This window comes from Musca vetustissima, unplaced genomic scaffold (assembly GCF_032173495.1).
Source record: "Musca vetustissima isolate MV318-11 ecotype Yass unplaced genomic scaffold, APGP_CSIRO_Mvet_v1 utg7558, whole genome shotgun sequence".
Classification (NCBI taxonomy): domain Eukaryota; kingdom Metazoa; phylum Arthropoda; class Insecta; order Diptera; family Muscidae; genus Musca; species Musca vetustissima.
This window is the reverse complement of record NW_026883613.1, coordinates 485,513-505,363: the sequence shown is the minus strand read 5'-3', so window position 1 is coordinate 505,363 and position 19,851 is coordinate 485,513. Positions and strand designations below refer to the sequence as shown.

At 33.3% G+C, this 19,851-nt stretch overlaps 1 protein-coding gene across 1 annotated transcript; it reads left to right on the top strand.

The window, feature by feature from the left end:
• The first annotated feature begins 15,313 nt into the window (after nucleotides 1–15,313).
• Nucleotides 15,314–19,551, top strand: LOC133330524 (uncharacterized). The gene is made up of 2 exons (XM_061538961.1): nucleotides 15,314–15,671; nucleotides 15,732–19,551. Exons 1-2 carry the CDS (start codon nucleotides 15,319–15,321, stop codon nucleotides 19,549–19,551), a joined length of 4,173 nt encoding a protein of 1,390 aa, XP_061394945.1. The 5' UTR covers nucleotides 15,314–15,318.
• The last annotated feature ends 300 nt before the right edge of the window (nucleotides 19,552–19,851 follow it).

The window sequence follows — 19,851 nt, the reverse complement described above, 5'->3', positions numbered from 1 at the left end:
TATTGACTGATTATCATGAAAATAACAATAACAATATGTGTTTTTGCTTGTTTGTTTGCAACACTATTAACATGCTTTGGTGTTCAGATTTGATTTTAGGATTTAGTCGTGTCGTATTTGATATGCACATCGCATATCTAACAAACAGCCTGTCTCGTCTCTACATATATACACCTAAACAACAACAACAATAGCTACATATCTATGTATATACGTAGAGTTTTGTTATATTTGTATATAGGTACTTGCGTATTTCAGTGTGTGTGTGTCTGTGTACTATATATCCTGACACATATATTTCTATATAAGCAAAAGAAACAGAGAAAAAAGGAAACAAAACACACACAACTACATTGGTGAATAGTAGTATTGCGGCTTAAGTTTACATTGTCCTTTTGCGGCATGCGTATGTTTGGATAGATGAATGAATAGAGGGTTCCGTACGTTCGTTCGTTGGATAGATGGATACACATTCTAACCTGTTGAATTGGCACATTTCATGTTACACTTCGCATTCCACAGACGCACACACACTCACTCCGGAGAACAAACGAACGACATTTAAAATTGCCAACTGTCATCCGCCAATCCACCCCCAAACAATCGTCGGACCAAAACCCGATGTGGCTATTTTTAGATATTTTAACCTTGAAATTTTAAAATAACTCTAAACATGTACACACGTTTTAAGGTCAACTACCTTTTGTTGACGACGACGATGATGGTGATGGGTTTACGGAGATTGCGTTGCGCCTGTTCAATGAAATTTAAAGCTTAAAGTGTTTTAAAATTTATGAGTAAGAAATTTTGAAATTGATCTTTGATAACCCTTCACCACACTGTCGATTTACGCAAAAGGAATAGATCCGTGGTTCCTTTTGTCCACTTTTTAAGTCGATTTACGCATATCCGTCCGTCCGTCTGTCTATGTTAAATTGTAAACAATGAACAGGCCGCATTTATTATTCGAATTGGATGAAATTTGGCACAGCTCATCCATTTGGTCCAAGGATGAACCCTATTGAAATTGGGAAAAATCGGTTCAGATTTAGATATAGCTCCCATATATATTTTCGTCCGATTTAAGGTAAATGGTGCACCAAAGTCCCGAAGTAGCTTTCGATTTGCACGAAATTTTGCACAGCGTACTGAATTAGGCCTAGAATGATGTCTGCCATGTTTCGAAAAAAATCGGTCCACATTTAGATATAGCTCCCATATATTTTCGTCCGATTTAAGGTAAATAATGCACTAAAGACCCTATATATCTGTCGATTTACACGAAATTTGGTACAACGTACTGAATTGAGCATAAAGTGATGTCTGCCAAGTTTCGAGAAAATCGGTCCAGATTTAGATATAGCTCCAATATATAGTTTCGTCCGATTTCATGTAAATGGTGCACCAAAGTCCCTAAATATCCTTCGATTTGCACGAAATTTGGCGTAACGTACTGAATTGAGCCTAGAGTGATGTCTGCCAAGTAATGCACCAAAGTCCCTATATATCCTTCGATTTGTACAAAATTTGGCATAGCGTACTGAATTTAGTCCGGACTGATGTGTGCCAAGTTTCGTGAAAATCGGTTGAGATTTAGATATAGCTCCCTTATATTATAGATTGATTTTAAGTAATTGACGCACCAAGGATCCAATATATGGCTGATAGGAACAAAACGTACTGAAATCAGTATAACATAACCTGAGACAAGTTTCGTTGAAATCGGTTCATATTACGATATATCTTCCATATATATTTTCGCCCGATTTTAAGTAAATTGGACATCAGACTCCTCATGTTAGTCAGATTGACATAAAATTTTGCACAACGTACAAAATTGAGCATAGAATTACTTAGTTGCGTTTTCTAGAAGTACAGACCTATTGATGACCTATTGATATTTGTTTGAAGTCGATTTACATACTTTTGTCCCATTGTAACAAACGAATGACATGTTTATGGATAGATCTAAGTCGATTCACATTTAGATAAATATCACACATTTTATTTCATCCAATTTCATGTTAATAGTCCTGTTTAATATACCCATAGTGGTGAAGGGTAATATATAGTCGGTCCCGTCCGACTTTACTGCTTTCTTTACTGGTTTTAATTGGTATAAATATTAACATGTCTTGTATATACCCAAAGTGGTGTAGGGTATCATATAGTTCAACATTTCTCCTTTCTTATGGGATTTCCTTCAGAATTGTATTCTACTGGATGCAACTTTTTAATAGAAATAGCACATTGCTTTTAAATTTAGCTCAAAGGAACAATTTACAGGCGTATTCTTCAACATAAATTTTCACCTTAACAATTTTATATTTATTTAAAATTTGAGCAGATTTTGAAATAGCCAGTATTAATAGCTTTCAAATTACTCCAAGTTTATTACAATACGGCCATTAATTCAAAAGTTATGGAATAAACCCGTTTTAATGTTAAGTTGTGTTTATAAAAATAATTTTGTCGATACTATAATAAGGATGACAACTATTTTGTAGCGGAATAACATCACATGGATTTGGTATAAAGTCACACGTTAATATTTCAGTTATTTGCAGTTTTCGGGCGTTATTTTTAGTTTTCCATCAAATAAATGATTTTCATAAAAATTATATGCCAGAAACTTGCTAGTGAGTATATTTTATTTATTAATATATTATTGGAAATGTAGGTCTACATAATTGTTATAGGTCATATATTAATTTTTAATTTTAATTATTTTTTTGTTTTGTTATTGCATAAAACTACTTACAACAACAGCAAAATAGTATATATTACAATATTTCAATATCATATATCAATTGTAGACATGTATGTGTGCGTAATACTGCAAAAAACAACACACATATACACATAGCTAAAGAAAATTTGTAAAAACAAACAACAACACATCCATGCACATCATCGATATTTACTACAACAAGAACACCAACAACACCAATAACAATGGAAATTGGAAAATAAAAAAATTATTATTGCTTGCTAGTAAAGTAGGCGGAGCCTGATTGGTTTTTCATCATACCACAGCGCACATCACACACGCACACACCAGAGCACACATTCCTCCTCTCACATATATTCCATATATTAACTATCAAGCATGAAAACTACAACTACCACTACTCTCACTCAGAGATATTGTCAAATGACAGCAACAGTAATAAACCGACAGAACAAATTTAATAATAAGAAAAACAACAACAACTAAAGCACATAGAGCGCCACACACAGCCGCAGCCACTGAACAATATTCATATTTACTTAGTAAACATTACTCATATTTTTATAACGTTTTTACTATTACTTTGACGGTTGTCAGTGACAGCGACAGCAGCGACAAACTTTTTAAAGGAATACAGCGAAGCGAGAAAGTTGCCACATCAATGGAGTTTTATTTTGTTTTTTGTACCAAAGGAACCAAATGAAAATTCGACAAAAATTTTATTCATAATATGATCAAAAAAATGAAATTTTAATCCTACTTAAAAATATATGATCGGAAAATATTTAAATATAAATTGAAATGAATTTCAGACAGATGAGACACATATGAAGTCGATTTATTACGCCTGCTCAATACTTTGTCTGCTTACTCTCGTGTTTTTGTCGGTTTGCTTCCAATGTCGATCGTGACAATGTGCCTTACCAAAAATGTGCCTTAGCACAAACATTGGTTTTAGAATCCAAGTTTCTTTTGACCAAATCCGTTTCAGACAATTTGGAATCGCAGTTCTCGAAGCGAGTAACCGAGTTTCCTCAGAGCTGCTCTTATCATATATAAGTCCTTTATCTGGATTTTCTTATATTGTATAGAATTATAATGCAATTACCGATTTAATTTTTCTTCTGGAGCTACATGGAAGATCCCTTAGAGGAGTCCTTATCAATTAGAAGCCTTTTAGTACCATAGAAAGGTGTCTATGTAATAATAAATCTCTTAGAGAGGCTACTATGCTATAAAAATTATCTTGTAGGGGCTTGTATAGAAAATAAGTCCCTCAGAGGGGGTAATATAGAACAGAAGCCTCCCAGAGGTGCATTTATAGAATATATGAAACTTAGTCGGGCTTTATATAACATATAGTTTCCATATAATGGCTTCTATAGAATAACAGTACTATAAGATAAACTTCTATAGGAAAATAGATTTATTAGAGGTTCTTCTATAGTGTAGAAGTTCTTTAGAGAAGCATTTGCACAACAGGAGTTAATTTGAAGTGTTTCCGTACAAAAGAGTACATTTGATAAACTTATATAGAGTACAAGTCAATTTGTGGATCAGTTGCAGAATAGAAGCCCAATAGAGTGGTATTTATAGATGAAATGTCCCTTAGAGGTCCTTCAGGCATCTACAGAACATTAGTCCCGCGGAATACCCAATTTAAAATGTAATTGCCTTAGAGGAACTTTTATATAACATTAGACTTTAGAGGGATTTCAATAGAATAGAAGCCGCCTGGAGGGAGATCCATAGAATAGAAATCCGTTAGAGGGGCGTCCACAAAAGCGTCTCGAATAGTTTCTATAATATATAGGACCCAAAGAAAGAAATGAAGATCACTAGAGCGGATCCTTTTAGGTTAAAGCTCCAAAATGGGCTTTAATAGAATATGTGTATCATAGAGGGAATAGAATCCCCTTGAAGAATATATGTTACCCATGTGGCTAGAATAATCAAAGGTATCTGCGAATATTTTTTTTTACCCTCTAAAGAACAATTACGGATCTATTCTATTAAAAAAGCCCATAGGACCATACAAATACATAAAACGGAGCAGGACATGTATTTGGCGATGCTATGCCAAGATTTGTATCTATATCCAACATTTTCTACAAAGATGTTCTTCAACGTCTATGAACCCACAATACCAAATTACATCCCCTTAAGTGGGAAACCCATCAACATACCAAACAAATGGGAAGGAACCTCTGAATATAGCGCCTTGTAGCCGCATGAGTTAGAAAATTTGTCTAATGCCATAAAAATAAGTAAAACCGGGACCCATGTTACAGACATGGACTTAAATTCACCCTCCAAGAACCCGGAATGCCAAATTATCGCCTCTTCGACTGTCAAACTGTGAGCAAAGTACAGGTCGCATTTATGATCCGAATTGGATGAAATTTTCCACAGCCCATTGGTTTGGCCCAAGGACGAACCCTATTGAAATTGGAGAAAATCGGTTCAGATTTAGATATAGCTCCCATATATATTTTCGTCCGATTTTAGGTAAATGGTGCACCAAAGTCCCCGAAAATCATTAGATTTGCACGAATTTTGACATAGCGTACTAAATTAAGTCGACAATGGTGTGTGCTACATTTCGGGAAAATCGGTTCAGATTTAGATATAGCTCCAATATATAGTATCGCCCGATTTTAGGTAAATGGTGCACCAAAGTCTTTGAAAATCATTAGATTTGCACGAATTGTGGCATAGCTTACTATATTAAGTCGAAAATAATGTGTTCTAAATTTCGGGAAAATCGGTTCAGATTTAGATATAGCTCCCATATATAGTTTCGCCCGATTTTAGGTATAAATTTGTCGATTTGCACGAAATTTGGCATAGGGTAATGAATTAGGTCAAGAGTGAAGTGTTATAAGTATCGTGAAAATCGGTTCAGATTTAGTTATAGCTCCCATATATATTTTAGTCCTATTTAATGTAAATTGATTGACACAACGTACTGAAATTTGTATTCCGACGACGTCTGTTAGGATACATATGTTGAATGTATCTAAAGTGGTGAAGGGTATCATATAGTCGGCCCAGTCCGACTTTACTACTTTCCTTGCTGCTTTTCAATATAGGTTTATTTCTATAAATACTATATCTAAAAACCTGACATGCCAAATCATTGTCCTTCGATTGCAAAAGGTGGCTAAATCCTACAAAATACAGAAAATGGATGGAAAACGGTATCTGACAATTTTCAATACAAAACATTCTAGGAGTATCTATCTAGGAGATCTATCATGAAGGCCAATATCCACGAATAAAAATCTATTGGGATTAAACGAGACCCCAATTTTCTTGACACCAATCATAATGCCTTCTAATAGCAACGAAACCAGCAATATCATGTCGCCAACATTCTCACTCACTTTCAAATCTTCGATCGATCCACACAATATTTTGGATTTTTCCGAAATTTTAACGAGTATTGTCATGTGCTTCTTTGAATATGAAACCAAATTCTGTAAACCACTGCTTATAATAACAATATTTTTTCCATCAAAATAAATTCCCAAAATTTCCGACCATTTTTTTCATATTCCCTAATATGGCAACTCTAAAATGAACGATGTATAAATCGTCAACATACACACAACGTTATCAGTAACTGCTGCTGATATGTTGTTGTTGTTATTATTGTTTTTGTTTACATTACGGATGTAAAGACATGTAGTAGTCGTCGTACGCATATCCACATACACATGCATATATGTATGTATTCGCGTTTCCGTTTAGTTTTTGAGGAAAAATCTTTGATTTTTGTTATAATTTTGGGGTGGTTTTTATTGAGGTTTTTCACTAAAAAAAATTGTTTGTTCAAAAAAAAAACTTAATGTGCTCTTCTCTCTCTCTTTTACTCTGCTATATTCATATATCATAACTGGTAATGTCCTCACAACTTAACTACTAGTAAAAGTGTGTGTGTGTGATTGTTTATTTTTTCATTATTGGGTATTATTGTTATCAAGAAAAAAAATTTTACACAAAAACAACAAAAAATTACACCAAAAAGTTATTGAAAAAATAACACACACACACACCGTTTGTCACCACACAATCAAAATGTGCAACAACGTTTGTCCCTCCAACCGTTTGTCTGTCGTTGTACTAACTGTCAATTCATCAATAGGAAAATTGGGGGGTTGGTTGTTCACTTTGGTTGTCGCACACACACACACATACGTATTTGCGGAAGAGCGCTCATGCTCTGGGTTCAATCATGTGTGTGTTCGATTTTTTCCGATTTGGTTGATTTGTGCGGTTTGGAAGGTACCGCCGCTTTTCCATCCGTGAATTCAATCGATGGATGAAAATCCAACTAAAACAACAACAACAACCACTACTACCATAATAATGCCAATAACAACAACAACAGCAACGACATCAGCAGAGGCAGTAAGTGTAAAACGAACAACAACAACAACAACACAATTGGGAAAAACTGAATAAAAATTGAATGCATTTTTAGGGGAAAAAACTGGTGCTTTTATGGTGTTGATTTTTTTGCTGCATCATCCAGTATTAAAGTGCACGTTCCAAAGGATACACATGCCACATAGAAACGCTGCGCATGTGCAATAAAATATTTGTTATTATTATTTTATAATTTCGAAAAAGAACAACAACAAGAAAAAATATTTTACGTAAATTTTGCAAAACAAATAACGGAATTTTTTTTTGAAATAAACTAAATTGTGATGATTTTAAATGTGAAATGAAATTATAAATTTCATAAAAATACAATATTAAAAAAAAAAACAAAGATAAAATAATAAAAAAACTAAAAATATATTAAATTGAAAATTAAATAAAATATATATTACTTATGAGTAGGTATCCATGGTGTTTAGTTATTGAAAAAAAAAACGTAAATTCTTATTGGAATGTGTGGATATTTAATATTATTTCAAATAACCTTGAAAATAAATGAATGTTAAATAAAAATACTACAAATTAAAGATAAAAATATAAATTGTTATATAATAGTTTTAAAACATACCTTAAAAAACTTTATGTGTCAAATCAGTCCTGAATAAAACTAAATTGGTTGAAATTTAAATGTTTCTAAAATTGTGGTGAAAGTGTTCATTTTCTAAAAAAAACCAAAGTTGTGAAAAAATTTGTCCAATCTTTGTCCTAAACATATTTTTTTATATTTCAAAAATATTAAATATTTATATCTTCTTATTTAATTAAATTAAAAATAATAGGCGCAACTACAATCTAACTTTTGTAACTCCTGGCAATGGCAATACCTGCAACTCAGACAAGACATGTGTGGGCATATAATACAATTTCAGGATCTTGTGGTGGAGGTTTTTTCAAAGAAATTATTATTATTGTTTTTTTTTTTTAAATTGCGAAATCGTTATAAAGACAGGTCATTATAAGCAATATTAAACCAGTGAGCGCAGCAGTATAGTCGGTCGGGGCCAACCATGTAATACCCTACACAACTACCATGGAACTCTAACTTTCTGTTGGTGTTTATTCCGAGCCTGAACACTATTTCGTGATATTTCCACCCTCTTGCCGCATTAGATGTCAACAGCACCTTTTCCTGACACTGACATATTTTCCGAATATTACTAATATTCAGTCCTTCTAATTACTTGTCCATATTCCCTTCACCGTGAGTTGTGTTGTGATGTTCGGCTTTCAATTGTGGCCTATATAAGCGCTATAATTCCGCCCTCTAGTGTGGTAATGGGTTTCTAACTAATATCTCAGTAAATAAGCACCCGTAAATACTTATGTGTAGCTCCCACATCCGAATACATAGGACCATATAATTTGTATCAATTTAAAGGTCAACCACTGATCTTGGATAACTTTGATAACTTCTCGGGTCTATGTCCATCAGGATTAAATATATACGCCATAGAATACAAATTTTGTATTTTTTCACAAAAAAATCAGGATCCATTTGACCCGCTAAATATTGACCTATCATTATCAAAACAGTCATGCTTATTCTTTAGCCCGATCCCTTTCTCAATGTAAAATTTCACGACGTTCGGGCCATAATTGTAGCCTCTGGAACGACCAGAAAAACGGACAAAAATTAAGTATTTGGTCCATTTCATCCCCTAAATATAATCCGATCTTTACCAAAAACAATAGGGGTCTTCATTGGCCAGAACCCGTCCTAAATACAAAATTTCGTGGAGATTGGTCAATAACTGTAGCCTGTATCGTGTTTAGAAATTATAATGGACAGACGGACGGATACACATGTCTAGATCGACTCAGCTAGTCGAGATATGACGATCGGTATACTTAAAGGTGGGTCTAGGACCAATATTTGGCGGCGTTACAAACTTTTGGGGCTGCACAAAGCTATAATACCCTGACAACATAGTTGTGTAGGGTGTAATAAAGGGTTTACCTTTTTTTCTTGTTGTAAACAATATCGAATGTATATAAGATCCTTAATATATTATTATAACAAAGTCTTTATCTATTTGAATAACTCCACAATGTAAATTGAAAAACTATACAATTTGTAATCCATACGATAATAAATTTCATGGCTGTTATCATTGAGGCGTTCTACTCTTCAGTTGGTCATTACTGCCGACACGTGTCACATGATTTATCATTATTATCCACAACAAAACACGAACTAAGAAAAAAATAGTAAGGGTGTTCAGACTTTGGTATTGATTTCAAAAAATGTTCCTAATCAATTTTGCTTTCATAGAAACGAATCTACGAAAATATAAAATGTTGTGGAAAAATAAATCAATTAATAATTTTTTTCTTAAGAGGCAATTTCTATCAGACATAGCCCTAAGAATCCTAAGAAATAAGTGAGACAATCAGAATCGAATTAGATTACGATTTTCAAAAAAAAAAAAACAAGATATATTTATATAAAAATCTAATATATTTCCAAAAATTAATATCTATTAATTATAATGAAATGTGTATGTATGTATGTGTGCTATACCTATTCCTAATACCATAAATTTAGAAGAACAAAAACTACATCATCATAGATATAAACCTGCACAAAATAGACTTTCCAACTTTACCACTGAAACTAAATAAGAAAACCATGCAAAAGAAAATAACAACAACAATTTTTGTGTTCAGACTTTATGGAAAAGAATAGTAATGCCAGAAAATTAGTTGTTGTAGTTCTGCAACTAAACAAGCATGAGTTTCAACCAGAGAAAACTTAATTTATGTCTTACCCTTCCTTATTCACCCTCACTGCTTGCAGAAAAAGTAGTTTAAGATATTATTTTTTTTTTTTTTTTGTATTTTCGATATAAAATTTGCCTCAAATCTCCCCACGAATTTTATTTTTTTTGGTTGAAAATAAGAGGAGTGAGCCTTATAGCGGTTATTCTCTCTCTCTTTCTTCTCACATTTTATCCTTCGTTGGCATATTTTTGTTTACGTCTCGTCCTCATCAACAGCAAGAAAGAACAAAATCTTGGCTTCATTTATGCCATTTGAATTGTTTGTGTGTGCGTGGGGGGCGGGGGGTGATATGTGGGTGGCAGGCTGGCGGAGTATCCATGTTAGGGTGTTTTTAATTTTCAGCTGCAAAGTTTTTTCTTTTTTGCTTGAATTTTTGTTTTGACTTCCATTTTTCAACTCAGCTTCTTGGGTGGGGAAATATATATAACTGTGTATATGTAAGGATAATTGAGAAAATGGCACAGTGCAGACTGCTGATATGCCGGAAACAGTGATTTTATAAAATTTAGGAAATTAAGGAAATTATTAAAAAATTAAAGAATGGTTTCATATCAGATTTTTTAAATACTAAAACATTGAATTAATAATTAATTAAAAATTAATAAATAAATAATTAATACATATTATAAAAAATAATTAATTTTATAAAAAATAATCTATTAAAAATTTAATTATAAAGCTGAATTTACATTAAAAGTTTTCTTATTATTAATTATTTTTTATTTTTATTAAATATTTTTCAAAATTTTTAAAGAATATTTAACTTTATTATATAAAAAATATACTTCAAATATTTTTTTTAATTTAAATTAAAAGGCTATATATATATATATATATGTATATATATTTAACAACATTTTAAAATAAAATATATTCCTTCACAAAAATATATATTTATATATAAATTTAATATATTATTTAATATAAATTAAATAAATAGCTTTTTAATTTAAATTAAATAATATATTATATTTAGATATAAATATATATTATTAAACATTTTTTTAATATTTTATGACATTTTTTTTTAATTTTAATATATTCCTTTACAAAAATATATTAAAATTTTAATATTTATTATATTAATATTTAAATTAAAAGCTATTAAAAAATTGTGAATTTTTTATGACATTTTTTTTAAAAAATTTTAATATATTCCTTCACAAAAATATATTAAAATTTAAAATAAATGTCATAAAAAATTCACAATTTTTTTATAACATATGTTTGTATATAAATTTAATATTTATTACATACAGTTTTTACTAAAAAATTATTTCTTTCAAAAAATGTATTTTGAAGCACTTTTTTCAAATAAAGAATATAGTTTTAATAAAAGAAAAAAAACGACAATATTATAATAAAAATTAAAAATATTTTCTATTAAAATAAACAATAATTTCATATTAAAATAAATTTTCAAGTAAAAAAAAACTTATCTAAAAAAACATTTTTTTTCAAATGTCGATTAAATGTAAAAATAAATTATTTTAATTTAATTTTTAAATTTTAAATTAATTTTATTTTAATTATAAATTATACTTTAATTGCAATTGTTTTTTATTATTGTAATTAAAATTAATTTTAAATTACAATTAATTTTTTAGTATTTTTTTTATTTGAGAAAAACCTTTCAATAATTTTTTATTTTTGTATATTTTAATGTAAAATGCATTTTAATACCAATAATATATTATATACAAATATATATCATAATATTTTTATATACATTTATTCAATATAAATTATTAAAAATTTTATATTTTATTTTTTTTTAATGTACAAATAAATTATTTTAATTTTATTTTAATTTTAATTTTATTTTAATTACAAATTATATTTTAATTACAATTGTTTTTTATTATTGTAATTAAAATTAATTTTAAATTACAATTAATTTTTTATTATTTTTTTTATTATTATTTTTTTATTTTTTAATGAAAAAAAACCTTATATTATATACAAATATATTTTTATTTTTTAATGTAAAATGCATTTGAAAAATAAATTAATTTTAATATATTATATACAAATATATATTAATTACTATATTTTTATATACATTTATTCAATATTTTATTATTATGATTAAACATTTTATATTTGATTTTTTTTATTATATACAAATATATATCAATTATTTTAATTTTTTTTTAATTAAAAATTTATTTTAATTTTAATTTTTTTATTTTAATTACAAATTATATTTTAATTACAATTGTTTTTTATTATTGTTATTAAAATTAATTTTAAATTACAATTATTTTTTTATTATTTTTTTTTTTTATTTGAAAAAAAACTTTCAATATTTTTTTATTTTTTATTATTTTAATATAAAATATATTTTAATTTTTTTATATATTATATACAAATATATATCATAATATTTGTTATATACATTTATTCAATATAAATTATTAAACATTTTATATTTTAATTTCAAATATAAAAATATAATATAAAAGTTGCATATATACATTAACATCATTAAATATCTTTGTAAAGGATTGAACAAACAATTTTTATTACTTCCCAGACCCACTGTCCACCAGGACATGTGCAGTGTAGTTTTTTTTTTCTTTCTTCGACTCAAAAGTTTCTTAAGAATGAATTTTTTTTCAAGCAAAGTCATGAAAGTCACAAACAAACCCATACATACACACATCTACACAGATAAGGGGGTAAAGAATGAAAAGCAAGAAGGAGGCTGAGGGTGGCCGACCGAAAAAATTTATAAGTTTTTATAAAAGACATCAAACTCACAGCCAAAGAAGCCCACACCGAGAACACATCGAGTGTTCAAGGAATAACAACAGGACATGTCTTTCAAGGAGGGGAATGTGAGAAGTAAGGCGGGGGGATATAAAGACAAAATGAAAAACGAAAAGAAGAAAAAAAACAAACACTGGACTCCAACAGTTGTGAATGAGTAGGGAAAACCCAACCTTGTAAAGGATGGGAGCAGTATGGAAGATAGGAAGTTTACAACATACTTTGTGATACTCTGTGAAAGAGTGTGTGCGGTGTACCAGAGAATTGACATGTGTGTGTGTGTTTGGTCGTTCACAATAACAACAGCAGCCGTAGTCATAGTCGCAGCAAGGACGATAAAGTCTATAACATTCTCAATTTGGTATTTCTTAAATCGGATGACTTTGTATAAAAATTCCCATTTTTTGTTGTTGTTATTTTATTTCATTTATTTTCTGTTGCCTGCCAGCCAGCCTCAGAATCCTGTATGCATGTTTCCCGTAGTTGTGTGGTAAATGTGTCCGTGTGTGTGTTTTTATGTTTGAGTTTCTTATTGCCATGATGGTGGGGGCGTGAATATTGCTTGGCAGTCACACTGCCTATTTGATTGTGTCTGTGTGTGCGTGTGAGTGTGCCAGCTAGGCCGCTTGTTATTTTCTTTTTTTTTCTCTGTCTTTAATTTTTATATTTTTGCTTTCTTACAATTTTCTGCTCATATTTCTTCTTGTGGTGTGCTCCCAAACCCCTTGCCATTTTGCTAACATTATTACTCTACAAATAAGGGTGAGGCATGCCAAAAACGAAGGAAAACCCCGAAAAATTATGTATAATGGAAAATTTCTTTTCAAAGAAAATTTGCACAAAAATGAAAAAAAATAAAATAAAACAGCAACAACAACAACACTAAACCAAAATAAAATAAATTTTGTGGGGTATGCAAGGATGTTGTTGGTGTTGTTGTACACTGACAGGATGGATGGATGGATGTGGATGAGGGACACACACACACACACATAAGTACATATAGAGTTGCACGTGTAAAGGGATATGTGTGTAGTTTTCATGGCAATAGATTGTGGGGAGAGAGGACAGGGGAAGGGAAACAAAGTAGTAGATTTATATATAAAGTAACAAAAATACTTATTGTTTGCTTGGAAAAATTTCAATTCGTTGATGTTTTTTTCTTAAGTTAGCCTCCAGCTCCAGTTTGTTTTTTCTTTTTAGCTATAGCCTTTCATTGCCTCAAATAATATGTACACACACATAGACGCCGACATACACTGAAATTTACTTTCATACCATTACAATATGAATTAAGGTTGTAAAAGTGTTACCAGGCAAAAAAGGAAAGACACCTCCAACCCCCTTTACCCCCTACCACTTCACGGGCACAAGCCAAAAAAAAGTTGTTTTATATTGCTATGTATGCTTGTGTTCGGATTATGATTAAAATTGAGGATGGCTGGTTTTGGGGGAGAGGGGGATTGTGAAAGGGAATATTTTGTGATATTTTATTTTGTTGTGGGTGTATGTGGTGGGCGAGGGGTTTGGGGGGTAGCATATAAGTGCCAGTCTGTTGGTGTTTGGAAAAGCTTATTATAAAAACTTTAATAATGAAATATATATACCAATACATATATATACAAAAAAAAAAACAAACGTACATTACATACATCCACACCGAGTCAAGTAGAATGTAGAAGACGGAAAAAAGTAACACACAAAAAATTATGAGGCAAAAAAAAAGTAACACAAAATAAATTAGTCATGCGCAAAAAATCTCAATATTGGAAAATATTTTAATTAAACATTTTTATTAAATTGTTCATATCTCTTCCCTCTCACTCAGCAATTTATTTATTTTATCCCCCTTTTTGCTGAATATTGCTCCATTAGCTTGGCTTACTGTGGTCGTTTCCAGTTGAATGCTTAAATATGGTAAAAGGGAAAACATTTTGATGAAATATTTCATTAATGTTAACAGCCAATGCCTGTACAAATATGTAAGCTGAAAAAAATCGAATAATAAATTAGTAAAAAAAAAACAAGGGAAGCTTTGGCCAGAATGTGGGAGTTATCGATAAATTCAATAAATGTTAATATCAGTTTTTTTTTTATTTTTTTATTAAAATTTATATTTTAAAATAAAATTCTAATTAATAAAGAATAGGGTTTTGGGAAAAGTCACAACATAGTATAAATTGCCACAGCAGAATATCTTCAATTTTTGATAATTTTATTTCAACAAATATTAATAGTTTATAAAATAAAATATAAAAATTATAAAAAAAATTAATTGTTATAAAAAATATTTTTATCATCTTTTTTATTCCTATCATCATTTTTATTATTATTACTAAAATATTTAGGATTGTTATAATAATTATTTTTTAATACCAACATATTATTTACCATTACTTAAATGCATGACTTGGCATGTAAGCCCCCAATACAAAACATGAGACACAATATCCCACACAGCCCTATTAAGAACATTTTCAAAATAAATTTAAATACAAATTTATTTCGCCCATTTCACAGACAATACTAATTTCCTAACTATTTTCTCTCTCTTCCCTTTCACAAAACTTACAGTAATACCAAAAATGGCCGCTTCTATATACGCAACCCCACCGCCCGATTTAAGCAGTGAAGATACAGCTCTGTCCGATGTATCGAACACATCATCAACAAATGCCAATACAACAACAACAGCACACACCAACAAAAACAATCAACACAATAACAACACCGCCAACACAACAACAACAGCAGTATCAGCTGTAACAGTTTCATCATCCTTAACGGTATCTTCGAATTTGTCGCCATCATCAAATCAAACGAACAACACCATGACAAACACCTGTGAAACGAATTCATCGCCAAATGTGAGCAGCAGCGGTAGCAGTAAAACGAAACGTACCATTGCCGATGTTTTTAAGGATAAACATATTTCATCGTCATCATCAGGAGCAACAACAACATCACCACCACCACCACACCACATTAGTTCTTCCAGTTATAACAGCGAAACGGATGCCTCAACGACCAATGGTCCTGACAATGGTGCCGCCATGGCTGCCGTTGCAGCTGCGGCCAATGCTGCCATGCAAATGCAATTTTTGGAAGCTCTCAACGATGCTGCCAAAAAGAGACGTAAACAACACAATCCCACACGTATGGACGAGGACAAAGCCGGCAGTAATTTGGAAAATGATAAATTGTTGCCGGAAATCAAGCGAGAACAAACCTCACCGCTTGGTGGTTCGGATCAAGATTATGAGGATAAATTGTCGAAAATGTTTTTACCCAAATCAATGGAACATCTCAAAGAGACATTTGAAATGTTGCAACAGCAGAAGCAACATGAAAACATATCAAGTTCGGAGCAGGAAGGAGAAGAAGCCAATCGGCAACAACCACCAAATTCCATGTCATTGGATAACGACAATGTCAACTACTCGCAGAATCCATATCATACATTTTGCAAAGAATGTGGAGAGAATTTTGAAAATGAATTTAAGCTGAGCCTGCACATGCTGCAGGAACATAATGGCAGTGAAGCAACCGATACGGCCAACATGTCACCCATGGATATTTTGGCATCGGTAAAGGTGAAAATGGAAAGGCCCGACAATGACAGTCCTTTGGATAATCAACAACAACAATTAATGGCAGATGTGGCCAACAATGGCCAAAAGGAACAACAACACCCACAGCAGCAACAACAACCTTGGCTAAGACAACCACAAATACCACCATTGGGTTTTCCATTCCCTCCTGAAGCAGCAGCAGCCGCTGCTCTCCAAGCCGGTGGTTATTTGCCTCTCTTGGCAGTTCCCGGTTTTCCTGGAGTTGATGGCCTTCAACGGCCACCAATGAGAATCTTCAATCCTGAGGCATTTTGTGAGCTATGCAACAAAGAATTTTGTAATAAATATTTCCTCAAAACTCACAAGGCCAATAAACATGGCATCTATGATCCGGTGGGTGGAGATACCGGAACCGGTGGTCCAGGTGGTCCACAAAACAGTACCCTAAATGCCATGAATCAAATGTTTCAATTACAAATGCAACAACAGCAGCAGCAAATGCAGCAACAACATCAAATGCAAATGGAATTGGCCGCTCAGCAGCAGCAACAACAACAGCAGCAACAACTTTCCCAAGCTAAGAACTTGAGTGAGACCACACGCAAGGAAAAGGACGACAAGGCCAATAACAGTGGTAACAACCAATCGACGGCTGCCTCCACGGTTTATTGCGATATTTGCTCAAAACGTTTTACCAACATTTTTGCCATGCGTCGTCATCGTTCCAAGGTACATGAACAAAATGCCAGTGCCAATGCTACCGCCGCACCACAACGTAACAGTCCCACTAATATCACAGAAACAGCCAGCAGTTCCAGTTCCAATGACATCTTGAATGCCACCAAAAACTTCCAAATGCCCGATGGTTTTAGGCAAGATTTCGGTTTGGAGCAGGAAGAGATATCATTCACGCCACAACCCCGAAAACTGTCACCTCAATCCCAACAGCAGGCCCGCGATGCCAATTTTGCCCATGACAAACTGAAGCGTTTGGGTGTCATGAACCCAGAGGCATTCTGTGAGCTATGTTGCAAGGAGTATTGCAACAAATATTTCCTACGCACCCACAAATGGAAGCGTCATGGTATCTTTATACCACCAGAGGAAAATGAAAACCTCCCCAAAATTCCTGGCAATTGGCCGTTCATGAACATGCCAGCTGTGAATTTAATGATGGCAACTCAGCGCATGATTTCACCGGTTGGCAACAGCGAAGATGTGGAACAGCAACAGCCCAGCAAACGTATCAAACTCGAGAAACCCGACAATGATGTGGAGGGTAGTGGTGACACACCCACAGTCATGGACACCACTGTGGAAGACGAAAACCTGGAGAGCCGCAATGAGGAGAATAATCAAAATAATCAGAATTTAAGTGTACCCTCAACTCCAGAACCCCAAAAGCCACAAACCGCCAGTCCCGAAACCGTTATGGGCTTACAAAATCTACAAAAATTACAATCCATGATTCAACAGCTAAACGATTTGAATGGTAAGAGGCCAGTGGCCTGTCATTTGTGTGGACGTGAAATGGAAAATCAATATGCCCTGCAGGCCCATATAATGTCCGAGCATGGAGCTGGAGCCGGCATGGACGGTATGCCAGCATTGCCCACATTTCCTCCACAATTTCTGTTGCAGCAACAACAGGCCATGATGAAACAATCACCACCAGGTGGCTCCCCAGGATCCTTAATGCCACCCCTCATGGCAGCTGGAATGGGTGCACTGAGTGGAGAATTACGTTGTACCCCCTGTGATCGGGAATTTTCCAATTTGCCAGAATTTCAAAAACATATCACCGAAGTTCATCTACTGGGCAATGGCAAAGGTAGTCCAATGCGTGAGGGTTTTGTGACACCCGACAGACCGGTTAACAGTTCAGCAGCATTGGCTGCCGCTGGCGGTACTCGACCCCCATACACACTGACACCCACCAGCAGCTATTGTGAGATCTGCAACAAAGAGTTGTGCAACAAATATTTCATGAAGACCCACATGCAACGTATGCATGGCATTGAAATTGAAAATGGCGCCCAAATCGGTGGAGTAGTGTGCAATATCTGCAACAAGGAATTGTGTAGTAAATATTTCCTTCGGGTACACAAACACAATACCCATGGCATAATTGATGATGGTGCACCGTTGCCACAACCTCGTCAAAATGGAGTAAACACCGAGGCCACACCAGTCGGAGCTGGAGAACCCGATAGAAATCTCAATATGAGCCCCTTCGGCAGCAATGGTTCAGATGTGAAACCAGAAACCTCCAGCTACAGCGATAACTGTCCGTTGTGCAGTAAACGATTCCGCAGTCCCAAATGGTTGCGTTCACATTTGCTCAATGATCATGGAGCCAGTGGCATGGAAAAATTGCGTGAACTGGAACAACAGTATGGTAGTTTTAGTAAATCTTCCAGTCCCACATTGAAGATACCGAATGGCTCAAGCTCAGCTGGTTCCAGTTCCAATGCCGGTACACCCAACACGCATCCGAATGTACCATCGCCGGCACAATTGGCTCAGGCATTGCAGAATTTGAATGCCCAGCAATTGTTGCAGCAGCAACAACAGCAGCAACAGATGGCGAAACCACAAATTCCCTACAAAATGGAGCGGAATGTGGCATCACCACCCAGACCCAAGGAATATCAGTGTTCGTTGTGTTCCTTCACAACACCGTATTATGCTTTCCTATTCATACACGAGAGAACCCATTCCATAATGAATGCTGGTGGTGCTGAGGATCAGGAACGTGAAGTCGGTGGGGAAGATAAAGAAGGCATGGTGCCAATAAGATCCAACGAAGGTGAACAATGTGGGGAGGAAAATGAAAAGAGTAACAAAGATGAAATGGAGATACAGCAACCAACAAATCTGTCAATGCGTACACCATCTCCATCTCGCGATAGTAGTTTGAAGGAAATTCCTAGCTCTCCAGTGACACAACAAGACCATTCATTAGAGAATGATAGTCGTGGTAGGCGTTCTGTGGCATGTTCTCCGGTATTTCATATGTCACAATATCAACAGCAGCAACAACTACAAGAAATGGCTGAACAATTTGGCAAGACAGCTTCCTATGCGGTGCCGCGTGACATGTCATTGGCAAATGGGCCACACATGCAGGCCTTCATCATTGAGGAGGCAGCGGATAACAGGTTTGTGCCCGCAATAATTTATTTACCGGTTACAGAACGTTTATCGGGACCCCTGAAATTATCATTTAATTTGACACCCGTTTAAATAGCAGGAAAAATTTTTAGTTGTGGTTTTTCATTTTGGATTTGATTTATCTTTGGACATCGTTTTGAAACAAAAAAGGTTCCTTTGCAGCAAGGCCACTTTGAAATATTTTTTTTCGTTCTGTTTTTACATATACAATATACACCTACAAAAACAAAATAGCTAAAATTAAAAAGACTGAAAGTTCTCAAAAAAGAAATTAAAAACCCAAAAAAAAAATAAATGGGAAAATTATTAAAACACGGCAATTATTAATAAAAAGTCACCCAACACAAAAATAATAACAAAACAAGTGGCCTT

Coding starts and splice junctions, on each gene's coding strand:
- LOC133330524 (XM_061538961.1), top strand. CDS start 15,319: ATGGCCGCTTCTATATACGCAACCCCACCGCCCGATTTAAGCAGTGAA. Junction 15,672..15,731: donor AAGGATAAACATATTTCATC/GTCATCATCAGG, acceptor TAGTTCTTCCAG/TTATAACAGCGAAACGGATG.